The following is an 18,557-nucleotide window of genomic DNA, read 5'->3' on the forward strand; positions in this document are numbered from 1 at the left end:
TCTACCAGCCAAGTGCACCACTACACAGAGGCAAATTTTAGTGTGGGGTGCAAACACAAAGCATACTAACCCAAGAGTAGCAGCCCACCCTTAAGGTATGGTCACACATGGTGCATTTGCTGTGGGTTTTCTGCAATGGGAAAAATCCACAGAAAATCTGTACCATTTTGTATGAACTTTGTTGCATATTTTGGTGCGGATTTGCAATTGAAAATTTGAAATCTGCAGCAGATTCACACCAAAATGGTATGGCTTTTCCTGCTGTCGAAAAAGAACAGCAAATCTACTACATGTGAACACACCCTTGAGGTCCATTCAGACCAGATGGCAGCCAGTGTTTGGGTTTGTATTACTGAAGTTAACCCCATCCACCGGCCACAGTTTTAGGAGTGTGGCCAGGTTGCACCCCCGTCATATTGAAATGATACGTCCTGTAGCACACCCCAAGATCTTGTGTAGACCAGCAGTTCTCAACTCTAGTCCTCAAGTACCCACAACAGTTCATGATTCAAGAATATCCTGCAGGACCTATTCTGACATAAGGGCCATGTTGTTGTTTTTACTTCTGCAAAACTTGCCAGATCACGACAAAACCACAACATTTTACTGCGGCTTTGCAGTCAAAACCCACTACAAGACTACTATGTCTAAATATACCCATAAAGGAGAACAGTGGCAACGTCTGCTACCAATAATTACATCTGGTGCGCAATACTAAGGAAATCCTGAAAATATGACCTGAGGCCATTGAGGACTGGTGTTGAGAAACGCCAATTTATACGATTTCCACACTGCATGGCCCTCTGAGATTTTCTTTCTATGACATTAGAAAAAAATGGCTACTTTCTTCTAAAAACACCACCACTCCTGCCTATGGGTCATGTTGCAGCTCAGTGTTATTCTAATGAATGAGGCCAAGCTGTAATACCAGAAACAGCCTTTGTACCACAATAGTGCTATTTCTGAAAGAAAATAGCCATACTTTTGTAATCTCATTTAACCACTGTAATAATGTCCAATTGGTTATCACATGGTTGTCGTATAAACTAAATGTAAATCATAGTTTATGCTTCCTGTTGCTGCTCTTACAGTATACTTTCCTTATAGTAGCAACTTGTGACTAATTTCTCACAACCAGATAATGGGGTAGGGGAGTTTGCCCTATTTCCTCATGCATGTGTCCATTACGATATGATCATTACCTGGATAACATACTCCAGCAAGAAATGATGTGTTGGAGCCGCAAAGCAGGGTACCCAAATATGTCAATGCATAGAATTAAAGGAATTTCATCTTTATTGAAGCCACACGGGCTTGAAGCCAACGTTTCGGCTGTCGCCGCAGCCTTTGTCAACACACTCCGGTATCACTGTGACTCCTCTCTAACACTTACAGGGAAGCAATAAAATCATTTTCTATTTTCTTATCAAATCTTATAGGATTACTTATTATTTGCTTGTCATCCACCATCTATTCAGAAGGGATCCCATAGTAACAGTGCCAACTGTGCCTGGAGAATAACTGGTACAGACTAAACTAGTCCTCGTGGGACACCGACAGCTGTGACACGATGGAAATATGTGATGCTGGGTAGGAATAGTTCTACATTACACTAGCTCTTATACAGTATGTCACCTGTCTTTCAACCAGCAACAGGCCAGATTAGAAGTTTAGAAGTCACAGAGCCCCATTGCAAAACTTAGAATGGCCCCCAAATACATATATATTATGGGCCATTTACACTGGACGATTATCACTCAAATTCGTTAAAAACAAATACATTTGAGCAATAATTGTGCAATGTAAATGCAAAAAAGGTGTTTACTATTCGCTCACAAGTTCTTTTCGCCAACTTATAGCATGAAAACCATCGCTGGATTGCAGGCTTGACATTCTGTTTAAATGCTCCCCGCTTCACATAGAAGGTGAAGCACTGAGCGGGAACCCCGCGTTCCAGTAGTAAAGTCTGTCAGTGTAAACGCTCTGCATGAGCGTTGATGACCTTAGGGGTGATGGCAGCCCTCGTGCATTGGTTTAGATGCCTGTCGTCCCTTGTAAAAGGGTCATTAGAGACAGCATATCAATAACACTGCCAGCTCAGATACAGCGGCTCTAAATAATGCAGTCACCGTATAATAGCTAGATACACAGTGATAGTAGTTACAGTGCAGTTACCCCACGTGATCATGGGTTGCGCCTGATTTTCATAATCCATTTTCATTTTCATTCTTTATCTGGATCTAGAGGACCATGAAGATTTTTTCCAGCCATGGCTGGTCTCCATGCACCCTTACCATCTTGCCACTACGCCAAATAACCCTCTCAATAGCCCACCGACAGTACTAGTGGGGGGGGGGGGGCAATTGTTCGCAGACCCCCGTCCCATAGGCCACATTCAGTTGCATAGTCTGCCTACACTGACAGCATGCCACTGGGCCAGATTGCACAGTTATGATTATTCTTAACCCTTAAGATATAGGATGACTATACAACAAAAAGGTTATCTTGCATGCTCTATTGAATACATGGTAAAGAATGCAGGCAGCACCTTATGAAGCTTATACAGCAATTATGTGACACCATGGCACAATCAAAATAGCTTCACTTAGCAGAGACCGCATACTGATGATTACATATATTTTAAGGGGAAGGTCAAATGCACAAGTATTATCATCCCAATGCACAGTCACTGGGGGTCTAGTGATAAGCTACAGGCTGCTGTAAATTACTTACTGTATAGAGGATGTCAGATTCTCCGGTGCCCAAAAGTCACTACTGTTATAAAGTTACAACAACCACCTTCTATTAGGCTGGGTTCACACAGTGCAATTTGCTGCGGAAATTCCAAACCGGAATTTCGCTGCAGCAAATCCGCTTGCGGCCGCTAATCCTGGGATTAGCCGACCATGTGGACGAGATCTGTCAAAAATCTCGTCCACACGGGATGGCTAATCCGTCGTGACAAAGCCGGCAGAAGTCGTCACGGATTCCCTGGCCGCAACATATCAATTTTTTTCCCTGCTGCGGCCGCCCTCTTCCTTATGGGAGCACCGGCCACAACAGAAAAGTGTGCAGCCAAGCCGCTCCAAAACCCGCGGCTAAGTGCCGTGGATTTTTAAGCTGCGCTTTCCCGGCAGAAATCTTGCGGTTTTTCGCTGCGGCCAAACTGCGAGATTTCCGGTGGGAATCCGCCGTGTGGGAACCCAGCCTTAAGGAACTGCTATGTAAGCAATTGCATAACATATTCTTCAAGATGAAAATATGCTTTCAAAGTATTTCACCACTTCATAACTGCTATAGGATTGGCTCTTTCCAGATTTTGGAAGTAGGACAGCTCCCCAACCAGAGTACACAGGGCAGAAGAAACACATAATATAATGCATAGAGAGGTTATGATCACATCATTGCCTCCACCTGTAATTTCTGTGGCTTTTTTGGACCCAATTTTGCTCTACTTCTCAATTTCATGTATGGTTAAACGAAGCCCCCTCTTAAACTGTGTAAACTTTAAAAATCCCTCATTCGACAATGCCCAATACTTCCTTATAAAAGTCATGGATATATATAGCCATGATCTACATCTACCCTTGTGCATCTCATCATGCACCCTTTAAAGCGATCCTCCAGTTTCATGAAAAAATTCTGTCGAAGGTCAGGAGGGAGCGGAGTATATTACATGCAGTTGTTCTTCTCTGCCACCCCTCCGATTTTCTGGTTCCGGGCCCCATTTTCAGCTGTCCAAGATGGCTGCAGCAAGTATTGTAACTACCTAATGCACACTGCTCTGCTCTCCGATTGGCCAGTGAGGATTATTTGAGCACCTCTGACCAATCTTTAGCAAGTATAGTGCATTGGTAGTCTAACATTACCAAGGTTTTTAGGCTTTCTTTTCTGCTTCTCTACTCTTCATCTTCCCCATTCCTACGTACCCCGCTATATTACTTTCCCCCTCCCTCCCCTCATGTTTTTTTTTATTTTATTTTTTTTTTAACTTAGTTTCTTACTGTAATTCATGTTTGGAATGGATGCAACTTAAGCAATGGGAGAATAACACAATATGTGGTTCCCTTTCCAGTTATCATAACTGGGCCTCAGGCATATTACCCCTTAGTGACAGAGCTTTTTTGCTTTTTTCCATTTTCGTTTTTTCCTCCTCCCTTTTAAAAAATCGTAACTCCTTTATTTATCTATCAACGTCGCTGTATGAGGGCTTGTTTTTGCGGGATGAGTTGTATTTTTCAATGGTACTATTTATTGTTCCATATAGTGTACTGAAAAATTCTAAGCAGAGAGAAATGGGAAAAAACGACATTCCACCATCTTTCTGTGTGTCTTGTTTCTACGGCGCACAAACTGCAACAAAACCGACCTGATAACTTTATTCTATAGGTCGGTATGATTACTACGATACCAAACATATAGTTTTTTTTTGCTGTACTACTCGTATTTTTTTTTTTTAAGATATTTAATTTTTTTAAATTATTTTCTGTGTCCATTTTCTGCGCACAATTACTTTTTTATTTTTCCGTCGACATAGTTGTGTGAGGGCTCATTTTGTGTGGTACGTCCTGTCGTTTCCGTTGGTACCATTTTCGCATACAATTGACTTTTGATCGCTTTTTATTACATTTTTCTTTGGAGATAGGGTGACCAAAAAAGTGCATTTCGGGCGTTCTTTATTTTTATTTTCGGACCACGTTCATCGTGCGGGGTAAATAATACATTACTTTGATAGATCGGACCTTTACGGACGCAGCGATACTAAATACGTATTTTTGGTTAATTTTTTTATTTTTTTTTTATTGCAAATATGGCAAAAGGTTTTTTTTTGAGCTTTTATTACTTTTTTAAAATAATTACTAAAACTTTATTGATCTTATTTTTACACTTTCTTTTAGTTCTCCTTGAGGACTACAACCAGCGATGCTTTGATCACTCCTGCAGTATGACATAATGCTATAGCATTACGTCATACTGCTTTTTTGACAGGCAGTCTATCAAGCCACCCCACGGGGATTGCTTTATAGGCAGTCTGCTAAGGCAGCCCTAGGGTTGCCATGACACCTGCACGGCTCCCCTGATCTCACTGCGGGGAAACCGTACGGGACGTTCGGGGGATTTAAATGCCGCTGTCAGAATTGACAGAGGCATTTAAAGGGTTAATAGCTTCGATCGTCGGAACGGCTGATTGCGGTTATTGCCCGTGGGTGTCAGCTGTAATAAACAGCTGAAGCCCACGCTGTATGGAGGGAGATAGCGCCGCTACCTCCCTCCATACACGTCCTGCAACAGCAGGACATAAAAACACTATAGGGCCGTAACTAGGGGGTTAATACTTGAGAGGGATATACGGAGAGGTGGCATAGGTCACCAACAAAATTACTGCCTTTAAGTCTATATGAAAATTTGAGTCAATTGGTATAAAAGCAAAAGACAATATGACAAGTTAGGCAATTTATTTTATTAAAACTTATTTGTTATATCTTCACTGTTTTAATGCATTCATGTTTCAAAAGGTCCATGTTCTGCACTGTTCTGTCAGATAGCGGCTTGAGAAAGACCATTTGCTGGTCGAAACGTTTCCTTTTCTTCTGACCATGGAACAATAAAAGCTGTGTTTATAACAAAAGCTATTTTGCACCTATTTATGCTGCCATATGTTGATATACTATGAAGATTTGAAGTTGAATGTTCACAACTTGGTGTTGGCTTTGCATCCTTTATAAAAATAGAAGATCCCCCCCCCCCTAAGTGGGGTTTACCTATTTGTGAGTGCTGCTGGATATCTCAGTATTATATTAGGACTATCCTGAGAATAGGTCATTAATAGAATTTTTCCAGAAAACCCCTTTAATGTTTGATAGTTGGGGCCTGAGCCGTGTAATGCAGAATCATCTAAGAGTAACAAAGCAGACAGAAGAAGATCTGCATAACTTTCTGGCTGAAGTGTAACATTCTGTGTCTAGGGGACAGCTTACAGAGGATAAAGAATGTAAATAGCAAACCATAGCATCTATCAAATCCTGGCAGGAAAGTGCATTTGCAACGAGTTGGCAGAGTCACTATGTTTGACTGTACAGCTTCATGGCGATAGAAGGCTAAAAACCTCCATCATGCCAAGTAATTGTTTATAGTGCTGTCAACAAAAAGGAATATTGAGGTCATAGTGCGCAAATTTTATCTGGTACAAACAGATGAATTAAGTTAGTCGCATCGGCCTCTTCCACCTCCCATACGGGCGATGTAGCCTTGTCCAGGATTCTCCGTCACCACAGGCCCCACCAAAGTTACCAAACATGTTAAAGGGGTTTAAAAGGGTGGTTTTACTAATGACCTTTCCTCAGGATAGGTCATCAATAATTGATCGGCGGGGGTCCACCAAGACCGATCAGCTGTTTGGGTATCTGCGGTCACTGGAAAGACACACAGTGTACGGAGCAGAAGCAGATAGCTCTGCCCCCCATGCAGTGGCCAGCGCTGATAAATAAAAACAAGAAATTGCAGCTCTCATAGATTGTAATGGGACCTCAGCCTGCAATAACCAGCGCCGGCCACTACACAGGGTCGGCGCACCAGCTGCCGCTCCATAGCCTGTACTTTGCTGGTGACAGTTGATTGGGTGGGGTCACAAGTGGCGAACCCCAGCCAAACAACATTGGATGAATTATCCTGAGAATATTGTAGGTCATTATCAAAAATAGCCTGGAAAACCCAATTTAAGAAGGAACTGGCCCAAAACGTCACAAAGTGGGTAAGCTGCCAAACATAATGATTAGGATTCCAAATAAATATGGGGGTAGGGAGCATTATGTGAGGCTTATCCGTAACTATTCCACCCCTTCACTGATTTCCAGAGAAAGACATCTCAAAATATGTCTTATCAAAACTACTTCACAACTTGGTCAAGAAAATCTGCCTTGCAAAAGTAGTAGTGGACCGTTCAACTTCTACATTGTTTGAACACAGTCATTATACCTGTTGGCTGTCGGCTCTTGGCTTCCTTCAAGTAGAACAGTGCTTTGTCATAGTCTCCCAGGTGGTAGAAGGCCACTCCAGATCTGTACAGGGCCTTGAAGTTCTCACCTTCCTTCTTGAGAACCTTCAGACAGTATTCCTTAACCCGCTCATAGTTCACCAGTTCAGCTTGGAGAAGACACGCTGTGGGGGAAAAAAAAACGACTTGTCAGGCTACAGATTGTGAAAAGGTCAACAAATGCATTGTCTAGAAGATGTGGGAAATTATACATTAGGAGTTCAGAAATACTTGAGCATGGTCTGAATGGAAAATCACTGTAATGTACCACGCGAACAGTGGTGGCCTGATAGGATACTAGCCTTTTTTATTCTAAGATATATGGAAAAATATGGCCGCCTTCAGCCCCTCAGAACGACACAATACAACACTTTGTACATAGTATGATGAACATATAATGAAATTATTCATCGTTGGTAATAAAATATATGAAAAGTGTAGTTTCCATGGCCTCAGCGGGTATCTACAAGCGGTGCAAACCTTGTCCTGCATATTCTTGTGTGAAGAACACAGGTAATAGAAAGTAATAAGCAATTATCATCATAAAACTACTACCAGTGGTCTCTATATAGAGATAGATCATGTGTTCCTTCTACCCAATGGTGGAAAAATATAAAGAAAAATTATATATATATTCCAGTGGGCAGGGTGTTGCTAGAATAGGTTTATGTTGCTAGGTGAATGTCTGCGGAACCCTTCTGAGGCGGTATGCCAGCAGACATTGTTGCGGAAGGTTGTGTTCGGCTCCAGTGCGTTTTTTTTCCAACTAATTGCTCAGTTTTTCACCTATTTTGTGATGGCCGATTCATACGATCAGCAGCTGAAAGTCTGCATCAAAGCCGCACAAGTCCCCCCTCATTGAGAAGAGGTGGATTCCACAAACGTAAGCACCAATAAAATTGACATGCTGCAGATTTAAAATCCGCACCACATGTCAATTTTCGCATGAGTTTTCTGCAAATTTTCTCCATAGTGTGTAGACAAAATTTTGAAAATATAATGTACTTTGCCACTACTGTAACATAGAAACACAGTATGTTAGGCTGAAAAAAAGACATATGTCCATCCAGTTAAAGGGGTTGTCCCGTGAAATCAAGTAGGGTTAAGCACTTCTGTATGGCCATATTAATGCACTTTGTAATATACATCGTGCATTAAATATTGACCATACAGAAGTTATACACTTACCCCCTCCGGTGCTGGCGTCTCCGTCTCCATGGCGCCGACCGAAGCCTTCTTCTCCCTCGATTAGACGCGCTTGCGCTGTCTGCTCTTCTGTTCTGTTGAATGGGGCCGCTCCGGCGTGCTCGCGCCGGAGAGCTGGTCTGCGCATGCGCAGAAGACCTGTGCGGCGCGAGCACGCCGGAGCGGCCCCATTCAACAGAACAGAAGAGCAGACAGCGCAAGCGCGTCTAATGGAAGGAGAAGGCAGCTTTAGTCGGCGCCATGGAGACGAGGACGCCAACACCGGAGGGGGTAAGTGTATAACTTCTGTATGGCCAATATTTAATGCACGATATACATTACAAAGTGCATTAATATGGCCATACAGAAGTGTATAACCCCGCTTGCTGCGGCGGGACAACCCCTTTAAGCCTATTACCCCTCTCCAATGTTGATCCAGAGGAAGGCAAAAAAAAAATACCCCAAAAAACAATGAGGTAGAAGCCAATTTTCCCCATTTAAGGGAAAAAAATTCTTCCTGACTCCAGTCTGGCAATAAGAATAATCCCCGATCCTACTGAAGAAATCAGTGATATAACATAGAATACTGTATCGCTCACGACAGCTGTCCAGGCCCCTCTTGTACTCTAAGTTTAATCTATTTATTACATTTTAAATATAACATACAAAAAGGTAAAAAAGGTACAGTTATAAATTTTTAAGGCATGGCCTTGAATTCCACAGCAAGAGTTGTACCAAATAGTTCTTTGTAACTTTTTCCAGTTCTTCTCATAGTCCTTTCCATACCATAACAGCATGTATAGGGTTCTCAGCCATTTCTTTGGTAACAGGCTGTAGAGTTACTACCTTTTATGCTCGTCGCAGCAAATTGCTCATCATGAAGTTATTTGTCATACATAATTACTTTAGTGGTTTATCACTTTACAGCTGAGAGAACCCACTATCGTAGCCTCTTGTACTCTCTTAATGAGTTTGCCATCACCACGTCCTCAGGCAGAGAGTTACATAAACTCACTGCTCTTACAGTAAAGAACCCCCTTTTATGTTGGTGTAGAAACCTTCTTTTGGACTCATGCCCACGGCCGGGTCGGATTCCGACTGTGAAATCTTACAGTGGAATCAGACTCGGTGCCCCCCCAGAGTCCCCATACTTTGGACGGTGCTGGGCTGTAACACGGATTCCCTGAATACTTCTGCAGTGCTCACAGCGGAAGTATCATGGGACGGACGGTTTTCATTGACTGCAATGGAAGCCATCTGTGCAATGTTCTGCAGGAGGGGTGGGGGGAGGAAGGGGAGAATCACTATTGATTTCTGCTCGTGGGCAGGGGAGAATCATTTAACACAGCATGTCTATGGACAGACATTGATGCGGAATTCGCGGCGGGTGTCTGATCATGAATTCCTCAGCGATAATCTGTCCATGGGCATTCGGCCTTCCTCTAGACGTAGGAGACGCCCCCTTGTTACAGTCACAAACCTGGATATAAACAGATGATGGGAGAGATCTCTGTATTGTCCCCAGATATATTTATACATAGTTATTAGGTCGCCCCTCAGACGTCTTTTTTCTAAACGAAATAACCCCAATTTTGGTAACCTCTCTGGGTATTGTAGTTCACCCATACCGGAGTACTGGTGCCCAAAACTGTCCACAATATTCCATGTGTGGTCTGACAAGTTTCTTGTAAAGAGTAAGGACAATGTTCCCATCATGTGTCCCAAGACCTCTTTTGATGCACCCCATGATCCTATTTGCCTTGGCAGCAGCTGCCTGATACTGGTTGCTCCAGTCAAGCTTACAGTTAACTAAAATCCCCAAGTCCTTCTCCATGTCATTGTTATCCAGTGGTTATCAGTGTTATATCTCATTTGCCACATTTCTGTCCCTAACTTATCCTGATCCTCTTGCAACCAAATACTTTCCTTTCTTGTGGTAATTTCTTTACATAGTCTTGTATCATCTGCAAATATTGATATTTTACTGTACATTCCTTCTACCAGGTCATTAATATATTAAAAAGAATAGGACCCCAAACCAACCCATGTGGTACCCCACTAGTAACTGTGACCCAATCGGAGTATGTACCATTAATAACCACCCTGTGCTTTCCATCACTGACGAGTTACCCACTTCCACATATTCTCACCCAGACCAAGCATTCTCATTTTATATACCAACCTTTTATGTGGCACAGTATCAAATGCTTTGGAAAAGTCCAGATACACAAGATCCAAATAGGTTGTCACAGCCGGCTCTTATTCCCAGCATTATTGGGAAGAGTGGTCATCACAGGCCGCTCTCCCATGCAAGTTTCCCATAGGGAAAAGCTGTATCCATAATAGAAGTGAAGGTTTTTATTAAGTTCCCATAGTTGGCACTATATTCAACTTCCCCTTATTTGTTCTCATATTTCCGTAATGAAACTATGGATGTAGAATAAAATCCCTAAGTTATGTGACATGTTCTAGAAGGGATGTACTCATCTATCAAACAGAATGCTGAAAGTAAATGTGCACATCCATAAGGACACTCCATATAATAGTCTGTCCAAGATCTTCTGCCCCAGAGAATGTAAACATTAATGGCAGGCCTGGTTAATACCACAACAGGGTGGTCTCTTATGTCAACCGATGCTGCAGATTTGTGAAATGTATAGTTTATTAGTAGAAGCACTGTGAGCCAGGATTTCTGGGTATTCATGAGCTAAGGGCCCTTCCTGCACAAGCCTGCTGATTGACAGCTTTCTCCCTATCCACTGATATACTGAGTCCCTGATATACAAATAAACCGTTGATTTCATAAAAAGTGCATCACAAGCAGACATAATGGACAACCCTGAAATCAGCGTTACTATCAATACCATAAACGTAGTGACAGATCCCCTTTAAGTTGGGTTGTGCCCTGGGCATTGGCTTCAAAAAGGTATCCTCCCCTTTATGGTATACAAATAACTATACCATATAGTGCCTAGATATCAGCGTCTTAGACAATGCCCAAATTTGCCAGCCAAATAATATTTCCATACAGTTGTCTAAATAACTAGTTGTCTAATATACACTGATGTGCCAAGAGTCATAGGATAGCACAATGTAAATTGATTATGAAGTGGCATTACTTCTGCGGACAGTTTGGGAACGCACACACCTATATAAGTTGGAAGTTGTTATCTTGTGAGGTTAAACACTGGCCAGCATGCTCATACAAGGCGACGTGAATTATCGGAGGCATGATAGTGTGTGCCAGACAGATAGGGCATTCCATTTCTGACATTCTTTGGGCATTTAACATTCCTTGAGCCACAGTGTAATGGTAATATATCTTTGAAGACATTACCACCCACAGTGGACAGCGCAGTGCTTACAGAGAAGCCATCAGCAGTTTATGCCCTACTAAACTAACTTCAGGAGCAGACCCAGGAATTCCAGCTATTTCCATAAATAAGTTTGTCATCGTTCCTTTTAAAAGCATACCTGTGTAAAACATCTTTTAAAACTTCTGCGTGGTATGCGAATGACCCCGGTCTGGCCGGAGTTTTTAGCATAAGCTGCGCACCTTGGCTGCTGAGTACTACGTCATCCATGGAGCACTTTGATTTCTCACGCATGCACCAGAAGTTTGGGGACTGATGCATGCACAGAAATCATATAGCATTTTAGTGGGCAGATCAGTCATTCCCATCTGTGCATGCACCGCTCCACACACGCATAATAAATCAAAGCGACCCAAGCATGACATAGCACTCAGTAGCCGATGTGGGCAGGTTTATGCTAAAAACTCTGTCCAGAAGAGATGTTCCAAGCCCACCCACTGGGCGGACCACTTAATTATCAAGTCTGGCGGCATCTGGCTAGAATTGTCCGTGCAAACAGACAGACTAACAGAAATCATATTCACATTCAATGCAGGAGGCCCCACAAAGCATATCCTGCAGGTCAGTGCAAAGTTCTTTAGTTTCCATGGGATATGGGAGCAGAAGACCCATCACAGTTCCCCAGTTATCACCATGACATGGGACACAGCGCTTGTGATGTTGCTGACTAGGCCTTAGAGAACTAGCAACATGTCACATGGTCTGATGAGCTACAGTACCAATTGATTCGGGCTGCTGGTAGGGTTCATGTGTGGCGCAAGCCACATGAAGCCAAGGACTCCAGTTGTCAACAAGGCAGTGTGTAGGCTGGTGGTGTTCCAACATGGTGTGTGGTGGGTTCTCATGGCATGGGTTGGGTCCACTAGTCTGCCTAAACACGCCGTTGATCGGTGCCTGCTACGTTTCACTGCTTCATGACCATTTGCAGCCCTTCATGTACCCCACAATGATGGGATATTCCAGCAGGATAATGAATTGTGCCATCGGACCCAAGTTGTCCAGAATTATTTCGAAAGCATTCTGGTGAGTTCCTGTGAATGGCCTGCATGTTCACCTGACATCAACCCAATGAGATGTGCGGGAGAGGTCCATTTATACCAGAGATCCTGCAACGACAAATATCACTCAAGTTGTGGGTGGTTATCCAGACAGCATGGCTCAACATTCCTCCAGATGAATTCCATCCATTTATGGACTCAATGCTATGTTGAGTTGCTGCACTTCGCTGGGCTGGATTGATTAGTTCCTGTCCCATGACTTTGACACATCAGTGTATAGTGCTGCCACCAAACACTCAAAAATAACATACCGTGGCGCACCTAAGTAACACAATGCCCATTTGCCACCACAGTGAGCAAAGAACGGCTCATATATCAAGTAATCTAAACTGGTGCCATCTAAATATTTGTGGTCACGAAGTTCCTCAGCAACAACAGCCGATGCACGCTGTGCAACCACACAATCCATGGCCAGCCCCATTCAATATGCTGGATGTGGACAAGTAAGGGTGGCAACATTTGTTAGCTACTGCAGCGGCTGAACAACCTTTTTTTTTTTAACCCCTTCACCCTTAGCAACACAGCCCATAGTGAAAATCCAGAACTTGTAAGCAACTTCCAGAGCATGCTGCTGATTTTTGTGAAACCCAATAACTTGCATTTTACCATATTCTACAACAAATCTGCCACGTGTGAACTTACGCACATAGGAGCTGTATGATTCAGCTATTGGAAAGGGCTTTTAGTTGCACAAGTACTAAAACGTGTCTTACACGATCTGGTGTCATGCAGGCATGAAATGAGTCAAAGCATTTGTCAAACTCATCACTTCCCTTATACAAGGCACGAAAAGATGAATCTGCACTAATTACCTAGGGGTGAATTCCAAAGGCTAGATGCGTGAGAATACCTCCACTGTGATGGACAGTAGTTACATGAGGACATGCATGAACAGAAAGGAGTTTGATCTGCCAAAAAACACGAGCAGATCCAACAGTTTTGCTGTCCACCATCCAGAAACAGGTTGGATCTTCATTACAGAACCCTGTCTCTGCCCAGGCAATTTCCAGGAGCTTAGCAGAAGGAAATTTGGTGCCACGAGGCCCATTACAGGTCCAGTTATTAACATCCCAACACCGTCGCCTTTGTTTGCAGTGGTGTTGTGAACAAGAAACCTAGACTGCTACGGACTGGAACCGTAACGTCTTTTGCAACAATTCCATGTTCTATTTAGGAGCCAATAGCGGTCATTCTCAACTGTGGAGGCCTTGTGGTGGGCGCTTTAATCGTGACTTTGCTGTGGAATGTCACACTGCCCCCTGCTGATGTGACATTCGCCGCATGCTTTTCTGTTGCATCCGGCTCTCCCATAGAGGAGAGTGTTGCCGCAGTAGAAAAAAAAAAAAGAATGGACATGCTGTGTTCTGCGAATCCGCGACGGATTCGTCGCTCTGTGTGGATAAGATTTTTGATAAGTCTCGTCCCCATGGCCGGCTAATCCTGGGATTAGTGGCGGCAGGCGGATTTGCTGCAGCAAAATTCGGCACGGAATTTCTGCGGCAAATCCGTTTCGTGTGAACCCAGCCTTAATCTCATCATGTTACTGTAACATCTCTATGCAAATTGGCTCTCCTCAGAAGGAAGAAAACAGGCTCTCTGAAACCACCTAGCGGTGGCATTAGAGATGGTTTAGTTCCATCTGGAAGAGAGCTAATTTACATACGTTTTCCCATTGCCTGTAAGCAGAGACGTAACCTGAAGCTTCTGAACCCCAATACAAAATCAATAACAGAGCTCCCAACTTCATAGTACTGGGCTCCCGATATGGAGAGAAGAAGCCTTATGTGGGCCTCCAAAGGCTCCTGGATCCGGATGCAACTGCATCCCTACAGTTATGCCCTTGTCTGCAAGTTTCCCTAAGCCTGGTCCTGGGCTTAAAGCCTAGCCGTATGTAAAATTATGGTGGGGATTTAAGCCCAATCAATAAATACACAAGAAAGAAAATAACCCGAAACCGTCGCTATAAGTACCCTGTAATCCCAAACCATACAAATTATATATCAAAACGGCCAAAACAAAATGAGGAATCCATTCCTATACTTTATTTTAGCGTAAATATACTTATTAAAAAAAAAAATTAGAAATGTTAAAAAAAAATAAAAAAATTACCCCTAATAAAACTAAAAAAAAACGAAAAAAGGTCAGTGAAAAAGATATAAAAAAATAGTCCTATGTGTCACGGAAAAAAAAACGCAGCAAAAATAATTTTGATAGCTAAAGGAAAAAAACAATAGGACAGTAAAACCACCACATGGGTAAAATCCCTAAAACGTGTCTGGTCCTTAAGGTACAAAACTGCGTGGTCCCTAAGGGGTTAACTGTTAGTTACACTATAGTGACAACTATACTCCTATTAATGAAAATAATTGATATGGTGACATCCACCACCTCCTATTTCCTTAATGGACAGATGTGGTCATCCTTCTCTGCTTATGTCCTGCAATAAACCTAAACCCTGCTGTTCATCAAAGCATGCGAGGACAAGAGGCCATGCTTCTCCACCGTCAGGAGATGGTGGACACAGTATTATATAGGAATTTTAACTGATTTACCAACTTTTGTATCAAACAGTACCACAGACGTCACGGGGGTAGAGAAGAAGATTCACTGTGACTTCTCCATACCCGCAAGTGACCTCCTGTGATGCCAGTGGCGAACAGGTTGTACAAAGCCTGCCTATCTGTAGAAAAGCAATTTCAAAAACACCATTATTTTGGAGGATGTACTCTGTAATCTGACTTGGAAACGGAAATTCAAATTACACACTATTACAAGCAAGAATTGAAACCTTCTATTAAAAGGTGTCATGTCACTTTACAAACATAGATCCATGAGGAAGAATGGCAACTGGTGATTTCTCCTGTCATCTGGAAAGTAATGTCTAGAACGTCGTGAAGAACACGCAAACAAAATAATGTATAGCAAGAACATCCCGCACTAAAATAGTACTAACAGCTAGGCAGCAGATTGTGGACATGTTTGCCACAACAGCTGTACGACAACCAATATCGCTGCTATCATAAATGCTGCAGGGTTGTCATCCAGGTACATAGAAAATAATCACTAATACCATATTGCATAACTACATAGAAGTGCAATTCAAAAGCCTAGGAGAACAACCTGTGCAAAACCCAAAGCAGCCAAGAATAACTCTGGAATTAATATTTATTGGTGCATTTTTACTTTTCTCCTACTAGAGTCAGGAAAGTATTTTGCACAGCCAAATATCAGGAAATTATCTTCCGTCTCTATGAGATGTTCTGCACACAACAACAAAAAAATTCAGCACAGCCAACAAATAAATTAGATGTGAAGGTGCATGTAGGCCATGGCTGCAACAACTACAGTAACAGAAACACATGCCTCAACAGATATACACATGTAATATCTGAATAAAACCGCACAGCTATACTAACTGCATAAAAATGCAACTTATGAATGCGGAGGCACGGGTTTCTATCATTGTAACTGTCGCAGCCATGGCATATTTAAATTTGACGAAGTTTCTGTCTTTGATTTTTGTACGCATTGCATTAGTGGAGCAGTAAATGGACTCCATTCATCCAGGTGGCTTAATGGAAGTATATAGCCAGGTATGCAACTCTCCCGGAATCTATTGGGAGGCCTTTGGTCCAGAGAGTGGCATCTTTTAGAGCTAGGTACCTGTCCAATAAAGTTTGCCTGAACATAGCGAACATGCTTTGATCATACGTTTCTGGTACCCCATTTGATATTTTGTCACTATTTACTGTAAGGATGGTTTCCCACGGGTGAGAATATTGCGTGATTTTCGCCTGATTCAGTAAAAAAAACTGAAAATGAAACGGGTATTAGTGTACCTTGACGCCACCGGAAGCTGGGGTTTGACAGGAGGAACGCCCCTCTCACACCCCTAGCTACCGATAGGGTGAAGACACAAAGGTCCTAGCTGCACACTGCACATTGCTTAATGACTGCCCGGCAGCCTTAGCCTCACGGTTACTTCAGTTCTTAGCCGTACATTATGAGCTGTCAATGCTGGCATGTAACCGCTGTTACATGGCAGCATGCACATGTAATAATGTAAGGCTAAGAACCAAAGTAACTGAGGCTAAGGCTGCTGGGCAGTCATTAAGCAATGTGCAGGCTGCAGCGATCACTGTAAGTGGACCACCCGTTCCCGGCCGGCCCTCGCCTCACTGCTGCATTCCCGGCAGCTCTTGCAGTGTCTGTGCTGGCTGATGGGCGCTCCCCTGCTCACCCCGATGTTGGCGCTGGCCGCACATGTGGGCCGCCTCCATTGGAACAGCCTGCCACCCAGCGCTTCAATGTTCCTTCACGGCCGTTCCCCCGCTCAGCGCTCCTAATGAGGTCCGCCGCCCTGAGAGCCGGCGCTTGTGTCAGCTGGGTCGCGCCTCCCACATTTCTTCGGGGCAGTTGCCTCAGTGGTGATGAGCGCTCACAGCTCCTAAGGCTCCGCAGCTGCCAATCGTTACTGCCTTCCAGGACCTACGCGATGAGCACATGTCCAGCCAATCACATTCAGGGGACGTTACAGGTGGCGTCAAGATACACTAATACCAATGAAACCAATGATTTACAATAGTTTCCTTCCCATCTGCGATGTTTTCACTGATGCGATGTTGAGAGAACGAAAAAAAATGTGTATATATATATATATATATATATATATATATATATATATATATATATATTGCAGCATGCTCTATCTTTCTGTAATTTTTTTATCTCCCACATTTTCCTATTGAGCTTCCTTTTTATCGCTTCACAATGCAACAAACTTGTGTTGCAATACGATTTTAACATTAGAAAGTCCTATTAACTTCTGCAATTTAAAAAATTGTGTGTTTATCACGGGCGGCAACAGTCCGATGTGAGATTTTTTTTAAAAAGTGCACTGTTTATGCCCAAAAATCGCGTGAACAATGACACAATTTTGCTGCGATTTTCTAGCGGCAAAAATGCGATCGCCCGTGTGAAACTACCCTTAGAATAGTGCAGCGTACATAACTGCTGTTACATTCAAAACAACAGAAACTGAAGCAAAACTACAGACCCCATCATAACTCAACGGGGCCACGAATCAAGCACAATGTTGGGACTTCTGCAAAGAAAGGCCTCAATGCAAATGTGAAAGGGCTTTAGTCACTGTGGACCCTGCAAGCTAGTTCAAACCTCTTGACCATAGGGAAGTTATAGATAAATATACACCTTCAAGCAACTAGATATGAAAAAACTTTCACAAAAATATACTTTTCTTTTTCTCTTTAAATAGACTAGTAAAAGCCATTCTCCATCAATCAAATATCAACCCAGGCCACTGCACTATGGTCAGCCCTTTTTACTTCCTCCTCTGACCATGGCGACAGTGGCAACAGGAATCAGCTAATCATGGGGGATCCAAATGGCGTGTCCCCACTGATCATGTATTGATGACCAGTCAATCATGAATAGAGAAAGTTAGCGAAATTCCAGAATACCCCTTTAACTGCTCACTGTTGCTTGAAATGATGCTGGAACTTCCAGCTGATAGAGGCAGAGAGAGCTGCTTCATGCATGATCATGTCAAAACACAAAATGATAAAAATCAAGCTTATTTTGCGTCAGGGTAAATAACATGGCAAGTGAAGTTTTCTTCTCCTCTTTCTATGGGGGTTGTTTATTACACTTCACCAGGCTCTTTGTGAATTTTTTAATGTTTTATAAAAAAAATTATTGTAATGGAAACCAAAAAACCACATGAATACTTCATAATGTAAAAGTTTTACATTAAAATATACATGAACATTGTAAACACAGCATTACTATTTCGATCCAGACATCGGACTGTAATGATCAGATTACAGGAGGCCATGTAGCAGCACTTTACAGGATGTAATCCAGTTATCACGATCCTCACTGAATGTA

The 18,557-nt window shown here is 42.8% G+C and overlaps 1 protein-coding gene across 2 annotated transcripts in view; it reads right to left on the reverse strand.

Annotated features, from left to right (window-relative positions):
- The window catches only part of TTC9 (tetratricopeptide repeat domain 9), a 50,582-nt gene that overhangs the window by 18,481 nt on the left and 13,544 nt on the right, over positions 1-18,557 (reverse strand). Inside the window, exon 2 of one of the 2 annotated variants that reach the window (XM_066608400.1) lies at positions 7,084-7,158. In XM_066608400.1, coding sequence (XP_066464497.1) covers positions 7,084-7,158 — 75 coding nt within the window. Of the gene's footprint in view, positions 1-6,975; positions 7,159-18,557 lie in introns of both variants that reach the window. The other variant, XM_066608399.1, reaches the window with a different exon arrangement.

The sequence above is a fragment of the Eleutherodactylus coqui genome, chromosome 6 (genome assembly GCF_035609145.1).
Source record: "Eleutherodactylus coqui strain aEleCoq1 chromosome 6, aEleCoq1.hap1, whole genome shotgun sequence".
NCBI lineage: Eukaryota > Metazoa > Chordata > Amphibia > Anura > Eleutherodactylidae > Eleutherodactylus > Eleutherodactylus coqui.